This window comes from Nasonia vitripennis (genome assembly GCF_009193385.2).
Source record: "Nasonia vitripennis strain AsymCx chromosome 3 unlocalized genomic scaffold, Nvit_psr_1.1 chr3_random0004, whole genome shotgun sequence".
In the NCBI taxonomy this organism is placed as follows: domain Eukaryota; kingdom Metazoa; phylum Arthropoda; class Insecta; order Hymenoptera; family Pteromalidae; genus Nasonia; species Nasonia vitripennis.
The window spans coordinates 3,757,226-3,775,648 of NW_022279623.1; the positions used below are offsets into that span (position 1 = coordinate 3,757,226).

General features: G+C 46.5%; 1 protein-coding gene across 15 annotated transcripts in view; it reads right to left on the reverse strand.

The window, feature by feature from the left end:
• The window catches only part of LOC100117488, a 153,041-nt gene that overhangs the window by 59,855 nt on the left and 74,763 nt on the right, over positions 1–18,423 (reverse strand). For all 15 annotated transcript variants that reach the window (XR_004345221.1, XR_004226997.2, XR_004226998.2 and 12 more), the window contains 7 exons: positions 9,380–9,737; positions 6,859–7,069; positions 4,081–5,315; positions 3,710–3,953; positions 2,847–3,125; positions 2,125–2,482; positions 374–722 (listed from right to left, as the gene is read on the reverse strand). Coding sequence is in view for 12 of the 15 variants with exons in the window: in XM_031925790.2 (XP_031781650.1) it covers positions 374–722; positions 2,125–2,482; positions 2,847–3,125; positions 3,710–3,953; positions 4,081–5,315; positions 6,859–7,069; positions 9,380–9,737 (3,034 nt within the window). In the remaining 3 variants the exon portion in view is untranslated. The remainder of the gene's footprint in view (positions 1–373; positions 723–2,124; positions 2,483–2,846; positions 3,126–3,709; positions 3,954–4,080; positions 5,316–6,858; positions 7,070–9,379; positions 9,738–18,423) is intronic.

An 18,423-nucleotide genomic window follows, 5' to 3' on the forward strand; every position in this document is an offset into this window, starting at 1 on the left:
AAGTGTCTATGACTAATTGCGCTATTCGAACAAGCTATGGTTTAAAAGTTAGAGGTTCTCCAGTGTATACCATAAAAAGGCAGTATCGTATGCGGCCAAACATCAAGCTACATCATTAAGATACTCTCATCACCACAAGCTCATTTCTACATTGATTAATAATTTGTTTTTGTAAACTGTATAAACTGCCCGCGCTCAGTCGAGAAATCTGGATCTCTGAACAAGTAAACTCCCGACTCCAGATTTCCCGACAACGCGAACCACGCAGTCATCAACTATCTCTCTCAATCAACAACGTGTGTGTGTATGCGTGCGTGTATACTACAGTCTCTCTCTAATCAGATGACAAGTTCGGGCGATTGACTAAGCCTACCTTCGTCGTCGCTGCTGTAGCTGTTGTACCTCGGCAGAGCGTTGTGGTGCAACGAGCCACCTGCGACGGCATTGCTCCTGCGGGCATCGGTGCTCTTGCTACGCGGGTGATGGGATCTGTGGTGAGCGTCGTCTCGTCGACGACTCGAGTGTCGGTGGGCCTGCCCGGCCAGAGAGGCCTCGTGAGCTGCCAGTTCCAAGAGAGCTTGCTGCTTGTAGCAGTTGGCCAGATCGGCATTGTGCTGCTGATGATTGCGCTGATTCGACGATGAGGCCGTTGGCTTGCGGGTCAGAGGCGACTGCAGCATGCGCTGCTTCCACTCGAGGAGGCGCTTCATTGATTCTTCGCGCTGGAAAAGAGAAAGGAATGTTTTGAATCGCGATGGGTTTTGAAACTTTATTCGCATGCTAAATTGATGAAGCGTCGAATTCAGGGGAACCGATATACCGTCATTATTATACACATGACTTTGAAAAACTTTGCGCGAGGGTAATTATAAATCGATTAGAAAACGATTAGTGCAGCGGTGCGTTAAGAGAATATCGATTCGAACCCATGAATTATCCCTATTAGCGTTCCGGTAAAGCAGCTTTAATTGCGTCAATGTGCTTCCGCAGTTCATTGATTGCATTGTTATGTACTCGCGCGCAATATACAATGAAACATCGGAAATTCGAATCGATAATGTAAAATCGCTCTTTTACTTTCAATAACTTGTATAACAATGAACTACCTTCGATTTAGCAAGTGCTCCACTTTCAATCGGTATTGCTTCTAATCACTGTATGAAAGCTTGTATGCACAAAGAAAAAAATCAATCGAACCAGTGTGTACCTGTTTACTTTCGGTATCCCGTCGCAAAAACTCTACAAAGTCAATGCACCGTCACAATACCTGTTACCCCTACCAGGTCCCAACAAAACTACCACGTTTTTTTTTCATCCCGGCGCGTGAGAGAAATGAGCTTACGTGCGCAGAAAGAGCCTGCCAGACTCTGAAAAACAAAGAATCAGAAGAAAAAAGCACGCGCGATGACGTCGTCGGCGGCAGAGCGCGTATACCAAGAAATACCGATGAGTCACGTGAAACGTGCTGCGGCGGCGGGCGCAGGTAAACCTATATAGCTGCTCCGCTGAGGTGAAAGCCGTAAGCGCAGTCTGTAATAACACGCGTGCATAAGAGATACAGAGGATAGAGAGAGGCACCACTGCATCGGCTATTTGGTCTGTGACGTGATTCACACCGAAAGAGATGGACGCGGCAAGTCTAATGGCTGATGTCTAGTTTTTCCGGGGAGGGATTATATTTTTAGCGTGATCGAATCAGCGAGCGATCGAGTATGTATCGGAGAACACGGCTTTTCCGTTGTCATGCCGGAAGTGAGCTGAGAGGGGATGACCGGTGATGCGGTCGCGGTTCTTAGATACTTCTGCGCTATACAGTTTTTATTTGTAGTTTTGAAAGCTCTGAGGAATAGCGCCGCGATAGTTTTCGTTGAAAGTTTGTTGTTTTAAAATATAGATTGCGCACTTGACAGTTATTTTGCATTCCCAAAAATACACACGTTTTCAGCGCGCACGTCATAGCCGCGTCTCGCGAATCCGATACGTACGTGGTTTCGTTACGTTTTACAAACTTCCTGACGCGGCAGCGTTTCGAAATCACTTGTATTTTGAATTTTCAAGCCACCCTGTCACTATAAATACACCGAAATATAATCACAACACAAAACTACGGTGACTGAAACTTGCCTGCTGAATCTTGCGTTCACCATCCCTCGAGTCCTGACCCGACGACTTCTCGGCGTAGTCGTCGTCGTCGTCCTCGTCGTCGTCGTCGTAATCGATTATAGCAGCCGGGTGTCTGCTACGCGGCAGACGGGCACTCGCCGATCTGGCGAACTGTTGCTGCTGCGACTGATCCGGCCAGCATCGGCCGCCGCTGCTGCTGCGAGTCGACCCCACCACTCCGGGCTGCAATCGAGCAGCGGCCTCGTAGTCCCGTGGCAGCGAACGGCCCGGCGAGTGATGATCCGAGTGAATCAGCGACGGGCCACGAGACTCGCGTAACGAACGGCGCAGGTGGTGCGACGCTTCTCCACTGGTCAGACTATTAATTCGGTTAGTAGAAGATGATTTGTTTGTACACAATTTTTTTAAAGAATTGATTCGATATTTATTTATTCATTGAGAGTGATTGATACGTCTAGCAGTTTTATTTTATCGCTTGGGCGTAATAATTTTCTGATATCATCTCATACATGAGTCATGTTAAACTCTAAATAAATCAAAGGTGATCGATAAACGATAGACGAGCAAATTGCATTTGCAATTGAATAAAGAATCCATGGTATCTTGTTAAAATTTGCGATTCAATAACAAACCAATAAATTGTAAGATAAGCTATCAGTTTCAATAAATGGAAAGTGCCCGAAAAGCAGAATATAAATTCAAAAATCAAAACATTGACATACTCGTTATGCCTCTGAAGCGAGTGAGGCTGGTGCGAGTGTTCCCTCTGCGAGCGCCTGACGGATGGGCAGGACATTTCGGAGAGAGTACCAATTCCGGACTCGGTGTCCCGCGACGCCGTCGATTTCGAAGGCGTCGCTGCCCTCGACAGCGACTGATTTCTCGGCTGCTGCTGAGGATGCTGTTGCTGTTGTTGCGGCGGCGGCGGCTGCTGCTGTTGGGGAAGATGTTGTGGCCCCTGATGGAGATAGACGGCGCTCTGACGCATCTGAGCTGCGTATCTGCGAACACGGACAATCGCCTGTTATAGCCGCGCGCTTCTACCTTATCACGCAGTTTTATCACGATCGAGTGGCTGAGCCTCTGTTTACATTGTCACGTAATTCACGCCTTCGGGTTATACTACGTACAGGTATGTGGATGAATGAATATCGGGCGCGTGAGTCATGGTTTTATCGCTACGCGTGGAAATACCGGTATGTATTACAGCAAGCTGATTTTGAATACGTTTTTCTTTATAAATTTATACAAGTTTTATCTTTTAGCACAGTCGCATTATTTAATCACGTAGTTTTTTTGTGATTTACTGAAATTTTAAGATAAGATACAAAACTACCACCAGTAGTATTGAAATTATCGTTAACGAACCCTTATAACTTTATAAGTTACCCGCCAAAACTCCTTACGAGCGCCTTACTCTAACGCCATCCAAAGCGCTTTCAAAGTAAGATTCATCCCAGAATTTTCAAGCTATTGCGGTAAGGTAAACTAGTTGTAACTTTCTGTTCGCGCAAACTTAACATTTCTGCGTTTCTCTTAATTAATTCAGTTATCTCATGTCTTTCGTTAATCAATGCATCCTCACCTCTCCTCCGAATAAAAATAATTGTCGTTGACGACGGCGACGTCCGAGGGATTGACGATATCGAGACTCGACTTGGGCCGCTGCGGACACCTTTGCTGACCGGAGACGGCCGGTTGCGTTGGCGTTTGCTGGCTCGGGCGACGCGTCGCCTCGTACTCCAGAAAATCCGCGCTGTGGGGTCGTGGCGGAGGCTGCGTTCGCACCTGCTGCTGCTGCTGCGGTGGAGGTTGCCTCATTACGGAGGCTGTAGAGGAACAAATAACCATTTCATTTGAGTAATAATTTATTATCACGTATTTTTTATACGATTCTAAATATCCGTATAAATATTGGATCTGGTAAATCGACGAGTACAATATCATAACACTCACCATTAGTCAGGCCTGGCCCCGAGACGACGTAGTACTGCGGATGCATCTGCTGCTGTTGCTGCTGCTGAGGCTGCTGCGTGTAAACCGGGATGGGTATCGGTGCCGGAGCCGGCCCCTTGGTGTATCCCACAGGTCCCGCAGGTCTCTGGTACAGCTGGGGTGGAGCAGCTGCGTACACGTCCTCGTAGTCGCCTCCGTTGATCGTCCTGACTACTTGCTGCTGTCTTCCGGTGGGTTTGGTGTTGCTCCTACCGTAGGTATCAGGCGTTCGCCTCTCCGACGGCTGAGCCACGGCCTGGTTGAATCCGTAGTTCAGTCCCGATTTGTCCGTCCGAAGACTCTGCTGCTGTTGCTGGGGTGTCATCCTCTGGCCGTAGATGGCGTTAGGATTGCGCGTGTCGATGTACTCGACGGCGGACATGGGGCTCTTGCTGCTGAGTCGCACGTCGGGTGATACCGGAGACTTGCGGTAGTCCGGATCCGGGGACGGTGTCGAGTAATCGTTGGGGTTGTCGGTGAGACGTCGTGGCTTCGGCGGCGCATTCGCGTACACCGGTTGACCGTAGTTTCTCGGCAGGTTGGCCGGGTTCTGATGCTGTTGCTGTTGTTGCTGCTGCTGCGGCGAGACATTGTGCTTATGCTGTTGCTGCTGCTGCTGCTGCTGCTGCTGTTGATGCATCATCTGCTGCTGCTGCATCATCTGCTGCTGTTGAGCGAGATGCGGGTGCTGCTGGTAGATGATCTGCTGCTGATGCATGGGCTGCTGTTGGATAACACCAGGGATCATCTGGTGATTGTACTGGACACCCGGACTCTGCTGACCGATGACCCCGTGGTCCCGGTACTGCGGCGACTGCTGCTGCATCCAGCCGTTGATCAGCGGATCAGGTTGACTCTGCTGCGCCGTGTCGTGCATATTGGCGTTCACGTTGTTGTTTACGTTTACCGGATTGTTATTGTTGTTAGCGTTGTTGCTAGCAGTGGTATTGGTGCCGCTGCTACCAGGGAACGAGCCGGTGTTGACGCTGTTGGGACTGGAATTGTTGTTGGACGCGTGACTGGGATCGTCGCGCGACTGGAAGCCATGGAAGCCGGAGTCGCTGTCGTCCGCACTCTGGTTCATGATTGACGAGATCGAGGAGACGCTCGGACGTGCGCTTCGGTCACCGTCGTTCAGCTGTTGCTGCTGCTGGGCAACGTTGCCATCGGCCGCCAGGACTATCTCGCCTCCGCCGCTGTGTAATAAGAAGACCGTTAGCAGAAGAAGTTAATGACTATCGAAGAGCTTAACCGGTATGGCAGTTGATGAGATGTTTTTGTCGCGCTTCTTACGTGAAGATAGTAAATGGGGCGCATTAAAAGAAACATTATACGTCTGGATCAAAGTCTATGAAAATCGATTTTATAATAACAGCGGCGATAAATACTCAAAAATACAGCGCAGAGATTCCTTTAACCCGCTGCGTACTAACGGGAAAATATGTGCATCCGCGTATACTAGAGCGTCGCTGTCGGCTGTGCTTTACGACCCAAATTTGAGTTACAACAACGGCGACCACGTTCGGCAAATAAAAATTCCTCCAGTCAAGCGCCTGTACTAGCTCCGCGGCCAATCGAATTAGCTTTACCTTCATTTCGCGAGCGAGCGCAACTTTCAGCGAAATTGGATTCGAAACGAGTGTGCGCCAGCCGCGTTGTGTTTGCCAAACTACTCCTGCGATTCATAAATACGCGACGTTATTGCAACGCTGAGGTTAATTGGCGGCGTTCGATTAATGCCCAAACTGGAAAAAAAAATATTGGAAAGAGGTGGGTGTATACGTGTATAGGTCAACTCGGTTATATTGTCCCACACGTGCGCGAGCGAAGCGAGTCGCCGAACTGGCTCTAACGAGTTGAATAGTTACACCTCGATTACAAAGTTAGTAAATAGTAGCGGGTAGTAGTACGACTGGAGTATAGCGTTGGTACTTTTCGTCGTCGACGACGACGACAAATAAATGCCGAGTTGAGAAATTTCGCAGCGACTCTCGGGAGGAACAATGTCGAGAGCTTTCGAGAAGTGGGTAATTGAATGAACAAAAAGCGAAGGATTTAGGTTAGATGCTTGTTTAGTTGGATTAAGGCTACGGTTGAAATTCATCCATTTCAAAGTTGGCTGAAAAGTGCAAGTTGAGCTTCGAATATGGAAAATTATTCTTTAATAAGCTGTACGGTCGTCAAGGAGCTCATCACCACAGCGGAAAGAAATATTATAGTTTTACAAGGAGACATTTTTTATCAGTTCCATCAACCTACCTCTGACAAAAGTACCTATCCATGAAAAAGACATTATCTAAAAATGCATCAAACTTGCACACGGAGTCACTCCCTTTTGGTGCCAGCAAGTTGCGCAGAGCCTGATTCAATTATTATTTCGACTCAGAGCGTCAGTTTCGATTCGGGATTGACCAGAAAATTTATGCACACACGTGGCCCGCCGAGTTTTGCGGACGCCGCGGTCATCGCGGTTTCTATACAGTACCAGCTCGGAAATTAGATTGCTAGCCTAATTGATTTAGTTATACGTCAAATTCAGATTACGACTGCCCGGCAGACGAGTGAGCCGTAGGTCTTCTGTTCTGGGTCAGCGATCGTGCGACCCTCGACCTTCGAATATCGAGATCGTCCTCTTCTTTATTGAACGCCGGTATGCATAGTGTGTCAAACATTCGCCGAGAGACGCCGTAATGTAGACAGAGGGAGAGCTATAGACACGAGCTAAATGTATATACTCACGGATTGGGATCCTGCAGCAGGGAGGCGAGCGTCAAGGCGTTCACCCACTGATTCATGCTCTCGCGTGTATCGGCGGCGAAGTGGTACGTCCTCATGTTGGCGTGCTCGGCCTTGAAGGCGAATTTCTTGTTGATCTTGTCCTCGGGCCTACAGACCGTGACTCGATAGGACGGAAGCAGGATCGATCCCAGAAGCTTTTCCTCCTCGGGACCTGCCGACGCAAACACGCATACACCGCAAACCAGTTTTAATCGTGTATTGATAGCGTGTAGACTATAGGTAAAGAGAGGGATCCCCCGATGTTTGCTTGGGTACCGAGGGTCTGCTGTATAGGCAGCGGTTATCCGCGAGGATGAAGGTTTCGCCGAAGACGAGCTTGATGGCGTGTATGATTATTAAAATTGTACCTACACGTTCACTTTGAGCATTATTATTGTAATCAGGAAGATACGTATGCCAATTCATCCGTCAGTATTTTCACCGGCATCGAAACGCGAATAACAACGAGCTAAGCTCGCTTTCATCGCGAGGCTCGAGAGTCAATTAAAAAGCACTTGATACCTTTTCATTAGCCCCGGCACGAAACTTTCGTCTTCCCCGACTCTCGAGCAAAACACCCCCAGAGTGAAAGCAACGACAGAGAGAACATCTCCCCGCCGCATAATCGCGCTCGATGTCGCAATAAAGGAAACGATTACGAGCTGCACCGCGAGCGCGACTCAAAGGAACGAAAGGGAAACACACACACACCATGGCAGCGTCAAAGAGAAAGCTTCCCCCAATGCGGTCCTGGCTTGCGACGCATATAAAAGACTCCGCCAACGATAGAAGCCGACAAATATTCAACCCTCCGGGAGCGAGAGGGAAAAGATGCGACGTCTGTGTTATTGTTGTTTTGAACGAGCCTTGGAGTTTCGTTGTGTAAATTAGAGCAGAAATTTCGACGCCGAATTTAAATGCCTTTTTGCTAAGTGTCTTTGGAAATCCGTGTCAGGGACTTTTTGATGAAAGCTCCGGATAATTACGAACAATCATAACGCTGTGCTTTATGAAGTGTAGCGAGATTTTTCTAAATACCGTTATAGCAAATTTCACACGAAAATTCCGCAACCCTCTCGAAAAAGCCACGTGTCCAACAAGCTCGCGACTGGAAATTCGCGCATTGTGCGTTTTCGTTTGAATATTTTTCGTAAAGCGAGATATTAAAATGCGCGCTTTAACGTCCTTCATTCAATAATCCAAAGCGCGAGTATAGTGTTCGCCATTTTCAAAAGCTCTTTGGCGCGTGTGTTTCTGAGAATAATCATAATGAAACACACGATGGTACAGTAATGAGAGAGGGTAGAAAAGTTCGCGCGAGGTATGCAAACTCGTTTTTATACGACGAGGGGGAAACATTGTGCGCGTCTATTTCTCCACACGAGGCGCATAGTTCTTTTAATTGAAATTCTACGCGAGATGCTTTCCTTTTGAGATTGCATTCTTTGAGCCTTCTGTGTGATATTTCGAGCGTATTTTCTCAGTTTTCAAGTAATGGTTTGAGATGAACGTTCACGAGGTGATTGTTTTTCATCGACTTTTAGTGGATAAGAATTACAGTGTAATATAGGTATTGTCATATGTATGCACGCGAGTGAAATTGCAACGGACATTGTTCGAGCAAATTCGCTTGATTGAATCGATAAAACCGTTGAAATGATTTCGCGATCACCGGAATTCATTGCACAACGGCGGGGTATATGAGCTGCTGGCAATGGAAATGAGGACAATTAAGAACTTAAGCTTCAGTTAATAACTGGACATAAAATCGGTAATCCGCAGAGTGCAATTACGTTTTAATTTCATCGAGAATTAAATATTTCTTCATTACTCAGCGGATCGATATTTTACTCTGCACGTATTACTAATATTATTCCAGTATATTGCTTCACTACTTTTTTTATGCTTCTAATGACTCAATTTCAACAGACATATCGATCGCATGACTCACTCTGCAGTCCGCATCATTAATAATTTGAGAAATATTATCAAAAAAAAAAAAACGGGCGTACTTTCAGCTTAAAGCTGAAGCATAAAAAATAATTGTAGAGACAAAGCTCTCTTTCCCTCTACGATAAGGCCGTACATCAACTGTCCAAATTTAAACTGCATTCAACAACTATGTCAGTCCTTATGAAAATCCATATTTTGTCTTCTACCTGAAAGCTCCTCTCGCAAAAGTAGAGCGACTTCTTTCTGAAAATAACCGGTCGAAAGGTCTTGAAAGATTTAAAGCGAGCTTGCGCGCGCGAGAGAGCCCGGGCAAAAGGCCACTAAATCAAAGACTTTTGATGTAAAAATATGATATCGCGAACAGCGCTCACGGTAAATACTTTCTGCATTAATTTTAATGTTTCACCCTTAAACATATAAGCTCCGATGCCCGCCGATACTAAATAAATGCTCAAAGTGAACAGGTTCGCCAAGCTTCTCCGGTACACACAAGCGCATGTGCAGTCGAAGCAAAGAATATACAACTCACCCTTGTAGTAAAAAAGGCAGTATTCGGAGAGGACGAACCAACGCTTCTTCCAGAGCATGAGGCCCTCGGAGCCCTGTTTGTGCAGCCATCCCTGAAGGGCCACAGGCGCCGAGACAGGTCTCTTGGCAGCTGGCGACCTGAGGCCCTGATTAGGCCCACTGCGACGTCGTACCCCGGATATCGACGGAGACACGCCATCCGGAACGCCTTTGACTCGAGGCGTTTGTTGCTGTGGCTGCTGTTGCTGATGTTGCTGATGTTGTTGCTGTTGCTGCTGCTGCAACGGCTGTGGCTGAGCCTGGGGTTGCGGCTGGGACAGCGGCGGCGCACCCGTCACCGATGCCGTTGCCTGGACAACCTGCAATCAATCAAGAGGTTTCGAGATTAAATTGTTAGCTTCATTATCCACGAAAGGAAGTTTTATCGAAGATATCCTAATATGTATAAATATATCGATAGACTTGAATCAATGAATGTGTAGAGCCGAGAATATCAGCAAGAAAACGTACAACAATCCTTGCACCTCTCATCCGATGACTTTTTCCGCAGCTTATAAGAGCCCCCGGAGCTTAAGGCGTTTTTTTCGCGCATAAGTATAAAGCGCAGCTGAGGAACAATCGGCTTTGCCATATAACTCACCGCACACGCGCCGAGGATTTCTCCCGAGTGATTCGCTACATTGTACTTTTTAGTGGTCTCGCGCGTACAAAGGATGTATTAGCTTCAAAGCGGATTAGCACGCTCATGACCCGCGGCCGCGGAACTGCTTTATTTTTGATGCGGCGCGAGTAGGAGATGAAGGATGAAAAGTCGAGTGCGTATACGTACAGGCTGTAGCAGCGGGCTATTTTCTCGCGCGCGGGAGAGAGGTAATTTAGCTATGCTACTTCTTCGGGATTGGATTGGTTTTGTGAAAAATGCAGCTTGAATTTTCCGGCTGAGTGCGGCGATTTTTCTTGATTTGCTCGAGGCCGTTCTGTGTTTCTTCATTTTTGCAGAAAGCCTCATTAGTTCTCGCTGTTTGGACGTTTTGTTTGCGCTGCTTTAACGCGATAAATTCGCAAGATTTTCGATTGCAGACTGAGAAGGATATTCCCTTACGATAACAGAGTAATAATACCCGCTGAATCGTCTTATAAAAGCGTTGATTATCTGCCGGAACTAAGAAATTAAAACTCCACCTCGATAGAGCTTCATTATCACGTAATCGAAGCGGGCTTCCTTTTGATCCAGGAAATTCAAAGAAAGGATAAGCGTGCCTTTGTTCTTTGATCAAAAAGGTTTTTCAAAAGTTGGCGAGTAATTATTTCCCACTCAAAAGCTTTTCGCGAATGAAATTATATCAGCTTCAGACGCGCCCTCTATCGGGTGGCCAAGAGAGAAAAAAAGAGAACGTATCAGCAGTGGTGATACACAGCGTCGAGGGACGTAATAGAGATGGAGTGAGACGAATGCCGGGATGGGAGAACGTAAAATTAGTTTGGGATGGGATATGTGTGTGTGTAATGTGAATTGATGCTTTGAAGGATCTATTTGTATCAATACGCGGCTACGTGCGCGCATTAGAGCCCAGGATGGATGATAACGGGTGGTATCATCAACGAGTATAACTCAAACGTTAATTACAAACCCATAATTATCAATTTTAATCTTGAATAAGTTAAAAGCTGTCGATATTATTATTAACGTCGCGTTACAAATAACCGACACCCCGCACGCGTTTACATCTTGTCAGCGCGGTTGAAACTCATCGATCAAAAAGTGGGTTGCGTGTACACAACGAGCAAAGTAAAACATCGGCCAGCATGCTCGTACGATGGAGTATTTAACGCATAGACTCGAGCTTTCGCTCTCTTTCAATTTACATCGCGGATGTGCGTGTGTGTGTGTGTGTGTGTATGCTATAGCAACGAGGAATAAGTAACGGAGTAGTGCCAAGCTCTCAACGGAGCCATTCATATAATCCATCACTGTACAACGGAGACAGGGTAAAAAAATTCAAACACGCGTGTGTGCATTTAGTGAAGTCTGTTCTGAAAATGTTTGATTCCTAGCGTCCAACGCGATTAGCTACGTGAATAGCGAGCGAACAAACTATTGCTCAACGCGTCTGAGGAATCTCGTGGTGTATATAGCTGGGAGACTGTGAAGTGATCTATCGCTCGTCCTTTTCTCCTCTCGGTCTTTGCACTGCGAGATATCTGTCGCAATCGGCAGTATATATATATATATATATATATATATGTGTACACAAGATGCAGAAATTGCATCGTCGCTCTAGGAAAACTCCGAGAGTGAGAGAGAAAGAGAAGAATCATCAGAAGAGATATCCCCGATACTTGGAAGGAGATTGCTGTTCATATAGTTTTTGCGTCGATTGTCCTTACCGTTTTTCTCGGTATCAGACGAGGAGCTTTTGTTTTAGCCCGATTGGCTTGTATAGCCTTTCCTTTTTGCGTTGCCCGGCTTGATTGCTATTTTCTTGCGCTATGTTCTAGGATATTGCTGAACTATTTTCGAGTATAAAAGTTTTAAGGATTGTTGCGTATAATAAATCATAATTTTATAGCCTCAGAGATGATATCTGAATGTTATGACAAATAAAAAAAGTATAATGCAGGTCAATGACCTCTCACGATCCCACTATAGAAAAGCACTCAAATCCGAAAAAGCTGCAAACACGTATCTCCAATCGAACACCAAACACGGATCCCACTTCCCGCATCGTCGCGGCGTTCCCGCTCTCTCTCTCTCTCTCTCTCTCTCTCTCTCTCTCTCTCTCTCTATATATATATATATATATATATATATATATATATATATATATATATATATATAAACCTGCGCACCGCTCTCGCTCATAACGGTTCTCCAGCGCGAAGTGTTAGCCGGCAATTCGCTACATTAGGTCGACGACTCGGACGTGCATTATATATACTACACCGCGAGTCAGGCATACGTACGGGCGATAGTTTCTGCATGCATATACCGCGTACACTATATACCTGTATATGCAGCCTATACGATGCCGCCCACTCGAATCGCGGTGCGATCGGACGGGCCGATTACGAAATCGATGCCCCGAATCTCGCGCCGACGCCTGGACACCGCCTTTCCCATTCATCGCCGCTGCATCAATCTGTCCTTTGGCGCGCGAGCAAGGGGCTCTCTGCCGTCTCTGCGTTCATAATTTATCGGTAGCGGGAATCGCGAGAACTCGCCGCTATGCGCTGCGGAGTGAAAAAGAGAGGCGCCGCATTGTTTTATCGCTTTATCTGCGCCGGTATAATAAGGGATCTCTTTTCTCTCGTGGGCGAGGACTGATGTGTATAAAAGAGGAGCTTGTTTGCTCGGGTATGGGTGGTTGAACTTTTCGGAGCCTCGTGTGAGGGATGTGTCGTAATTTGCGTGTGCCGTATTGAGAGATTTAGTAACGTTTGAATGTCATATATTACCGGATATGCGGGCTTTGATCGTTTATTGAGTGATGCATGATATTGAACGCGGTATTGAAGTCATACGAGGTCTAAGCGTTTCAAATGATATACATACACTGTGCAGATGATGTATATCATTTGAAATAATCTGGCTGGAGTATTAATGCGCATGTATTACTTATTATTTGATGTACAATTTTACGCAGTGATTTCGACAGCCATCGATAAATTGAATGTACTTTCAATGCCAATATTACCGTAAATATTTAGTAAAACAAACACACGAACATTATTGATTCCCGCAGCGCATATTCGAATCGACAACAGAACATTCAGCAAAAGCTGTTAATTATAAATTTTATCGTTATGTAACCACAATCCATACAGATCCAAACAAACAGTATGCGAATTATTACCTAATTGAATCAATACTGCAAACTCTATATAAATCAGCGTTCAAATGAAGCCATCATTCTGGAATCATTTTGGAAGTTAAAATACTCCACGATCATCGTTTGAATACCCAATCTCAAAATTTAATTAATCGACTAGAGGCAATGAACTCGAAGATTCCGAGTCAACCAGACGTTGAATCACACTCTCGAACCAACACCTGAGACGAGAGTGCCGTGTACTCGATTCAATTACAGAAAGCACATATTTGCATTGGTATACGAGCGCTTTGAGCCAAGTCAAATGAAAGGTATTAACTGCGTTCGACCCTTCGCTCTCTCATGTGCGTGTATGACTGGGCTTCAAAGGAACGAGCAACGCGTATTGGATTCGTATGCTGTATATGTCGAAGCGGCGTCGATTATCAGGAACTAATTAGCTCGATAATGGCGCTTGCGCCTCCATACGATAGACCCTCTTGGCTTCGCACTGTTAATCTTATTGAACGACGTAAACAGCTTCGATTTATCCGCTCATTACCGGTTAATCGCGAACTGCAGTACATTGTATCGTGCGCGGTGTATTATGAAAAAAATTCCGCTGACTCGGTGTTCCCTCCGCAATTAAACGTCAAATATGCAACAACTCGCCCTCTCAGATAATCCCCCGTGTCTCATTACCTCCGCAACCCCCATCGGTGATCCCCAAAGCTTCCAACTCCGGCCTTCGCCTATCCAACGAGTTAGGGCGCTCGACTCTTCCCTTGTTACCTGCGCAGATGACGACGACGACGACGACGACGACGACGACCAGCTCACGTCCCTCCCGTCACTGTACACACTGCACACTTCAGACCGCGCTAATGCTCGCGGCCATTGACTTTCAGCTGCAAGAGACGAGGGATGAAGTAGGCAGGTAATTGGAGGGAGGCGCGTCGGCGGCAGTTAGGTAGTTGGTAATAAAATTACGCTACCAAGGGTCGAAGGACGCGAGCAAGCGCTAAATCGATGCGCAGCCGACGTCAGCGGCTCTGCGCTGCACCACCGCTTGGAATGTATAATTGATTTCTGGTTTTTTCTCTCGAGGTCGAGATCGGGTTTGTGCTCTTTATTGCGAGAAACGTGTTGATTCTATATAATGTTGTCGCCGAGCGTTTGCTTTTCATCTGGCGATGAGCGATGATGGAGAATTAACGGAGAAACGAAACGATTATACCACGACGAGCCAATATTAAATTATGCTCTATACGCGCATATATGAAAAACTGCCGTAAAAACTATTCGAAGCGCGTATCAACTCGGTGCATTACTTATCCCGGAAATAACCCCGCTATTAATCCTCATTTAATTAATTATCCATACTCGACGACGAGGATAGAAAAAAAGTCGCAGCTCGTTAATTGTCATGCCGCCTCTAATTACACACGCTCTTCGAATTTCGCGCGCCGTCTTCGAGCAGCTTCGCGCACTAAAATAACAAATTTCATTAGTACGAGCCACCGCCTCTCTTATAGGCACAGGATGATGGATTCCTCTTTAATTGACGCTGATTACCGCCTCCTATATACTTTAAAGTCCTGCTCGCACCGGCAGCTAGCCGGTCTTTCATAAAACGGCTCGTTAATTATCACCGGACTACAGTACAGCTATATCTATCGACACAACGTGGACGTACAGCCACAGCTATTGTTCCGAATATCAATGGACCCACGTTTGCTCTGGCTTCTTGCGAGTAGCTCCTGTCGGTAGCTGTATATGAACTCCAGGCTATACATAGCGCGATTACACGTGCGGGTGTGGACGAGTCCTCGCCGTGCGGGTATTGTCCGCTGAATGGCTTTTCTTGCGGTGCCGCATGCGAATCGTGTTTGCGTTTTGGGGGGTGGAATCGCGGTTGCGAGCTTTTCAAATTTTTAGAATGCAAACGCAAGAGAAAAAGCGCTCGATCGTTATGCGAATATTGATCGAAGCGATGATCGCCGGGGTATGAATGCTCGAGTTCCGATGCCGTGTAAACTCGAGCTATCGTAATTTATATGATAATGTGGAATACATATTCTTTTTACATCAGAGTGCCCATTCGCCGCAGCCAAGTGGAAAGGGCCCGAGATATGCGACAGCGATCTGAAAGTTTACAGGCATCTTTTGAAAAATGCATGCGCGGCCTCCGCATATAAACTTCGAATTTGAATTTTCCGAAACGTCCCAGAGATATTATACCCCGCGCGGTGTAGAGCGCCGCTATTGTATTCATCGCTCGAGCCATAACAATTCTCCGCGGGCGAAACGACTCTCGCGAATATAATGTGCGTATCTAGACACGTGGTCGCGAAGCCGCAGTCACGCGAGAACCGCGTCGTCAGCCCTTTATGTAATACGTAAACAACGCGAACCGCCAATGACATGCGTTCCCTTGCGCATTAGCCCTTTGAGCGGGAAATATGATGACTAGGTACGACACGATCAGCGGAGAAACAAAACAGAGGACCTGACGGCGGGGCTCAACGAGCTCGTGAATAACGGCGAGCTTTTATCGTCAAAGAGAAGGAGAATCGCGAGCGGCTATATAGGTCCTGCGCATGTACGATGAAAACGCGATTACGGCTCGCCGCGAAAGCGCATCGGGCTGCTTTGTGACTGGCAGGAATTTTCAGTCTTATGCGGCGAATTCGTTGAATATCGATAATGCATTATTTTTCAGCGTAAAGGGTAGATGCCGCGTGTAAGAAACGGAAAATTATGGGAGCAACTACTTGCAACGGACAGAGCTAAATCGAGAATTCAATTGGAAAGCTTCTGCGAAACGAGAATTGCTTTGGCGATCCAAACAAACTAAGCTCGGCTAATTGGAGGCAACGGAAATAGTTGACGCGACTTCTTCGCGCGCTGGCGCCCGATTAACCGAATAGAGATGTACGTGCGGAATATAGTGCGGGTGAAACTGTCCTCGGACACGTGCATCCAGACGTATGTGATTTTTAGATTTTATTGGAGTTATTGAAAGATACTTTGCAAATACTATATCATAAGCGGACCCTAACCTAATCCATTCGCGAGAGGCAATCACGCTGTACCGCAATTTGTTCCATCCCCGTCACACCTTCGCGCGTTTCCTTAATCAACCGAGCCGATGAAGTCTGAAATCGAGAGGCACACCTCGTTCGAAGATACTTATTACGATGATGCGATTATCTGTCTTATTTGAAAGAGAAGCTCCACAACGTTTGCCTCTAAATATCAAATATTTATGCAGCTTTCCGCGAAGGGGAACATAATACTCGGATAGCTGAAAATTATGCAAGATTCCTATTCTTGGTCCGGCGGTGAGTTTCGCGAGCGATATCCAACTGGATTACTCGACTGCACTTTATCTATTGTCTTTCTTCCGCTTCTGGGTCTTACAGTTGGAGAAAACGGATATACTTCGAGTGTCTTTACGTTGTCAGCTTATACATAAAGATCAAAGCTATGGGTCAAAAGAATATACTTTCGGTGCGAAACTGCACCTTTACAGATGGCTGCTTTAATCTAATTCCAGGTGCTGCAAAGTACACTAGCGAAACAACAAGGAAAGCTCGACGACACGCTTTTCGCAAGATTAATCGTCCTAATTAAGCAATTTATTAAGCGCGAAGAAAACAGGACTCGCAGCGCAGCGTTATCTCAACGTGTTAAACATTTACCTCTGCGCGATAAGCGCAAATACGTGTATCTCTCGAGCTTCCAACGCACAGCTCTCCCAAAGAGGCGAAGCAGGACAACGACGTAAAAAACGTCCGATACGCGAGAGACAATGCAACAGTTGCTTATACATGCATAACACCTGTATCGCAAGAGAGTCATCTTCTCGTCCTTCCAATTTAGTTTATTGGCTGCAATATACTACGCGACCCTAATTTCGCATGCCGAGGAATACATCATTGCAAGACGTTTCGCGTTTGATTCTCGGCTGCCCGAGGCGACGTGGCTGGAATACCTCTCGCGAGTTAGAATTTCGGGTGAAGCGAAATGGACGTTAGCTGGCAATGTAATAACCCCTAAAGTAACGAGATCAAAGCAAGCAAACTCGACGGGGATTCGTGAATGGATAAAAAAAGATTCCATTTGCTCGATGAGACTGGAATTTTTCATTTAGGTGATTTTATTTTTATGCATCTGGTTAGAGAGCGATTTTAGGACTTTCGGAACGAAAATAGACGAGACTACGGCTATTTTCACAGGTCGACCTTCGATGGAAATCTACGCAAGTATCGATTTGCGGATGTCCGAAGTCTCTGTTTTCCGATATATTGCTTACGGCAAGTGGTTGAAACTTAACGAAATTGTCAACGGGTGTTTCGAGATGCAATTTTCGAGGCATAGATACGCCGCGCCCAGACTCGCGAAACTTGATGACATATTTCGTTAGGGGCGGCTTTGTGTATGCAAATGAAGCTCGAGGTTGAGCGGAAATTAAACTTACTTCACGCGATGAACTTCATCGCGTATAATGATGCCTTTGGGAGATCGAGACGCGCAGCTTTGCTTTATGCGAGTTTGTAGCATATAGGAAAATAATAATTCACGCGAAAGAAATTTCCGAAAGAGAAAACAGACCCAAAAATTATTCCCAACCACTCGGTGGTGAACAAATTCAAAAGCGCCGCCGAACTGCCATCATCTCCCAAGCGTCCTCTTTCTCACTTCTATGCAAACGCGCGCACTCTTGCACCTCTGCCTAAATATTCAAGCTCGCCCTCCTCTCCTCGAAGGAAGAAGCTCCCGTCGACGACCCAGTTCCGCAGCGCAGGAGTTTTAGTCCGTCTAGAAAACACACGTCGGTCACACACGGCCGAGCGCCGAGGAGCAGTATAGCGGTAGAAGCTGCAGCAGCTCATCGGAACGAAAAAATAAAAAAAGGAGGCCGACTTCTTCGAGTTCCCCGTTTCATCCGGCGCGCAATCTTCTTCCGGTGATCCTATCGAATTTCGCCTTTTTCCTACATACATACACACACACACCTATACACGTATGTATATCTTAGATTTGAAGAAAGGCTACACCTGCAAGGCGAGAATACGTTGTCGCGTCCTTCGCAGGATCCGGTGACAAAGTGCTCCCCGAGAGAGATGTGTGCTAGAGGGTATACGCGTATCTAAGGTTGGAGGATGGATGCGGCGTGCGTATAGCCACGTGCAATGGCGCGAGATATACTCTCTAGCGCGCAGGAGGTGGC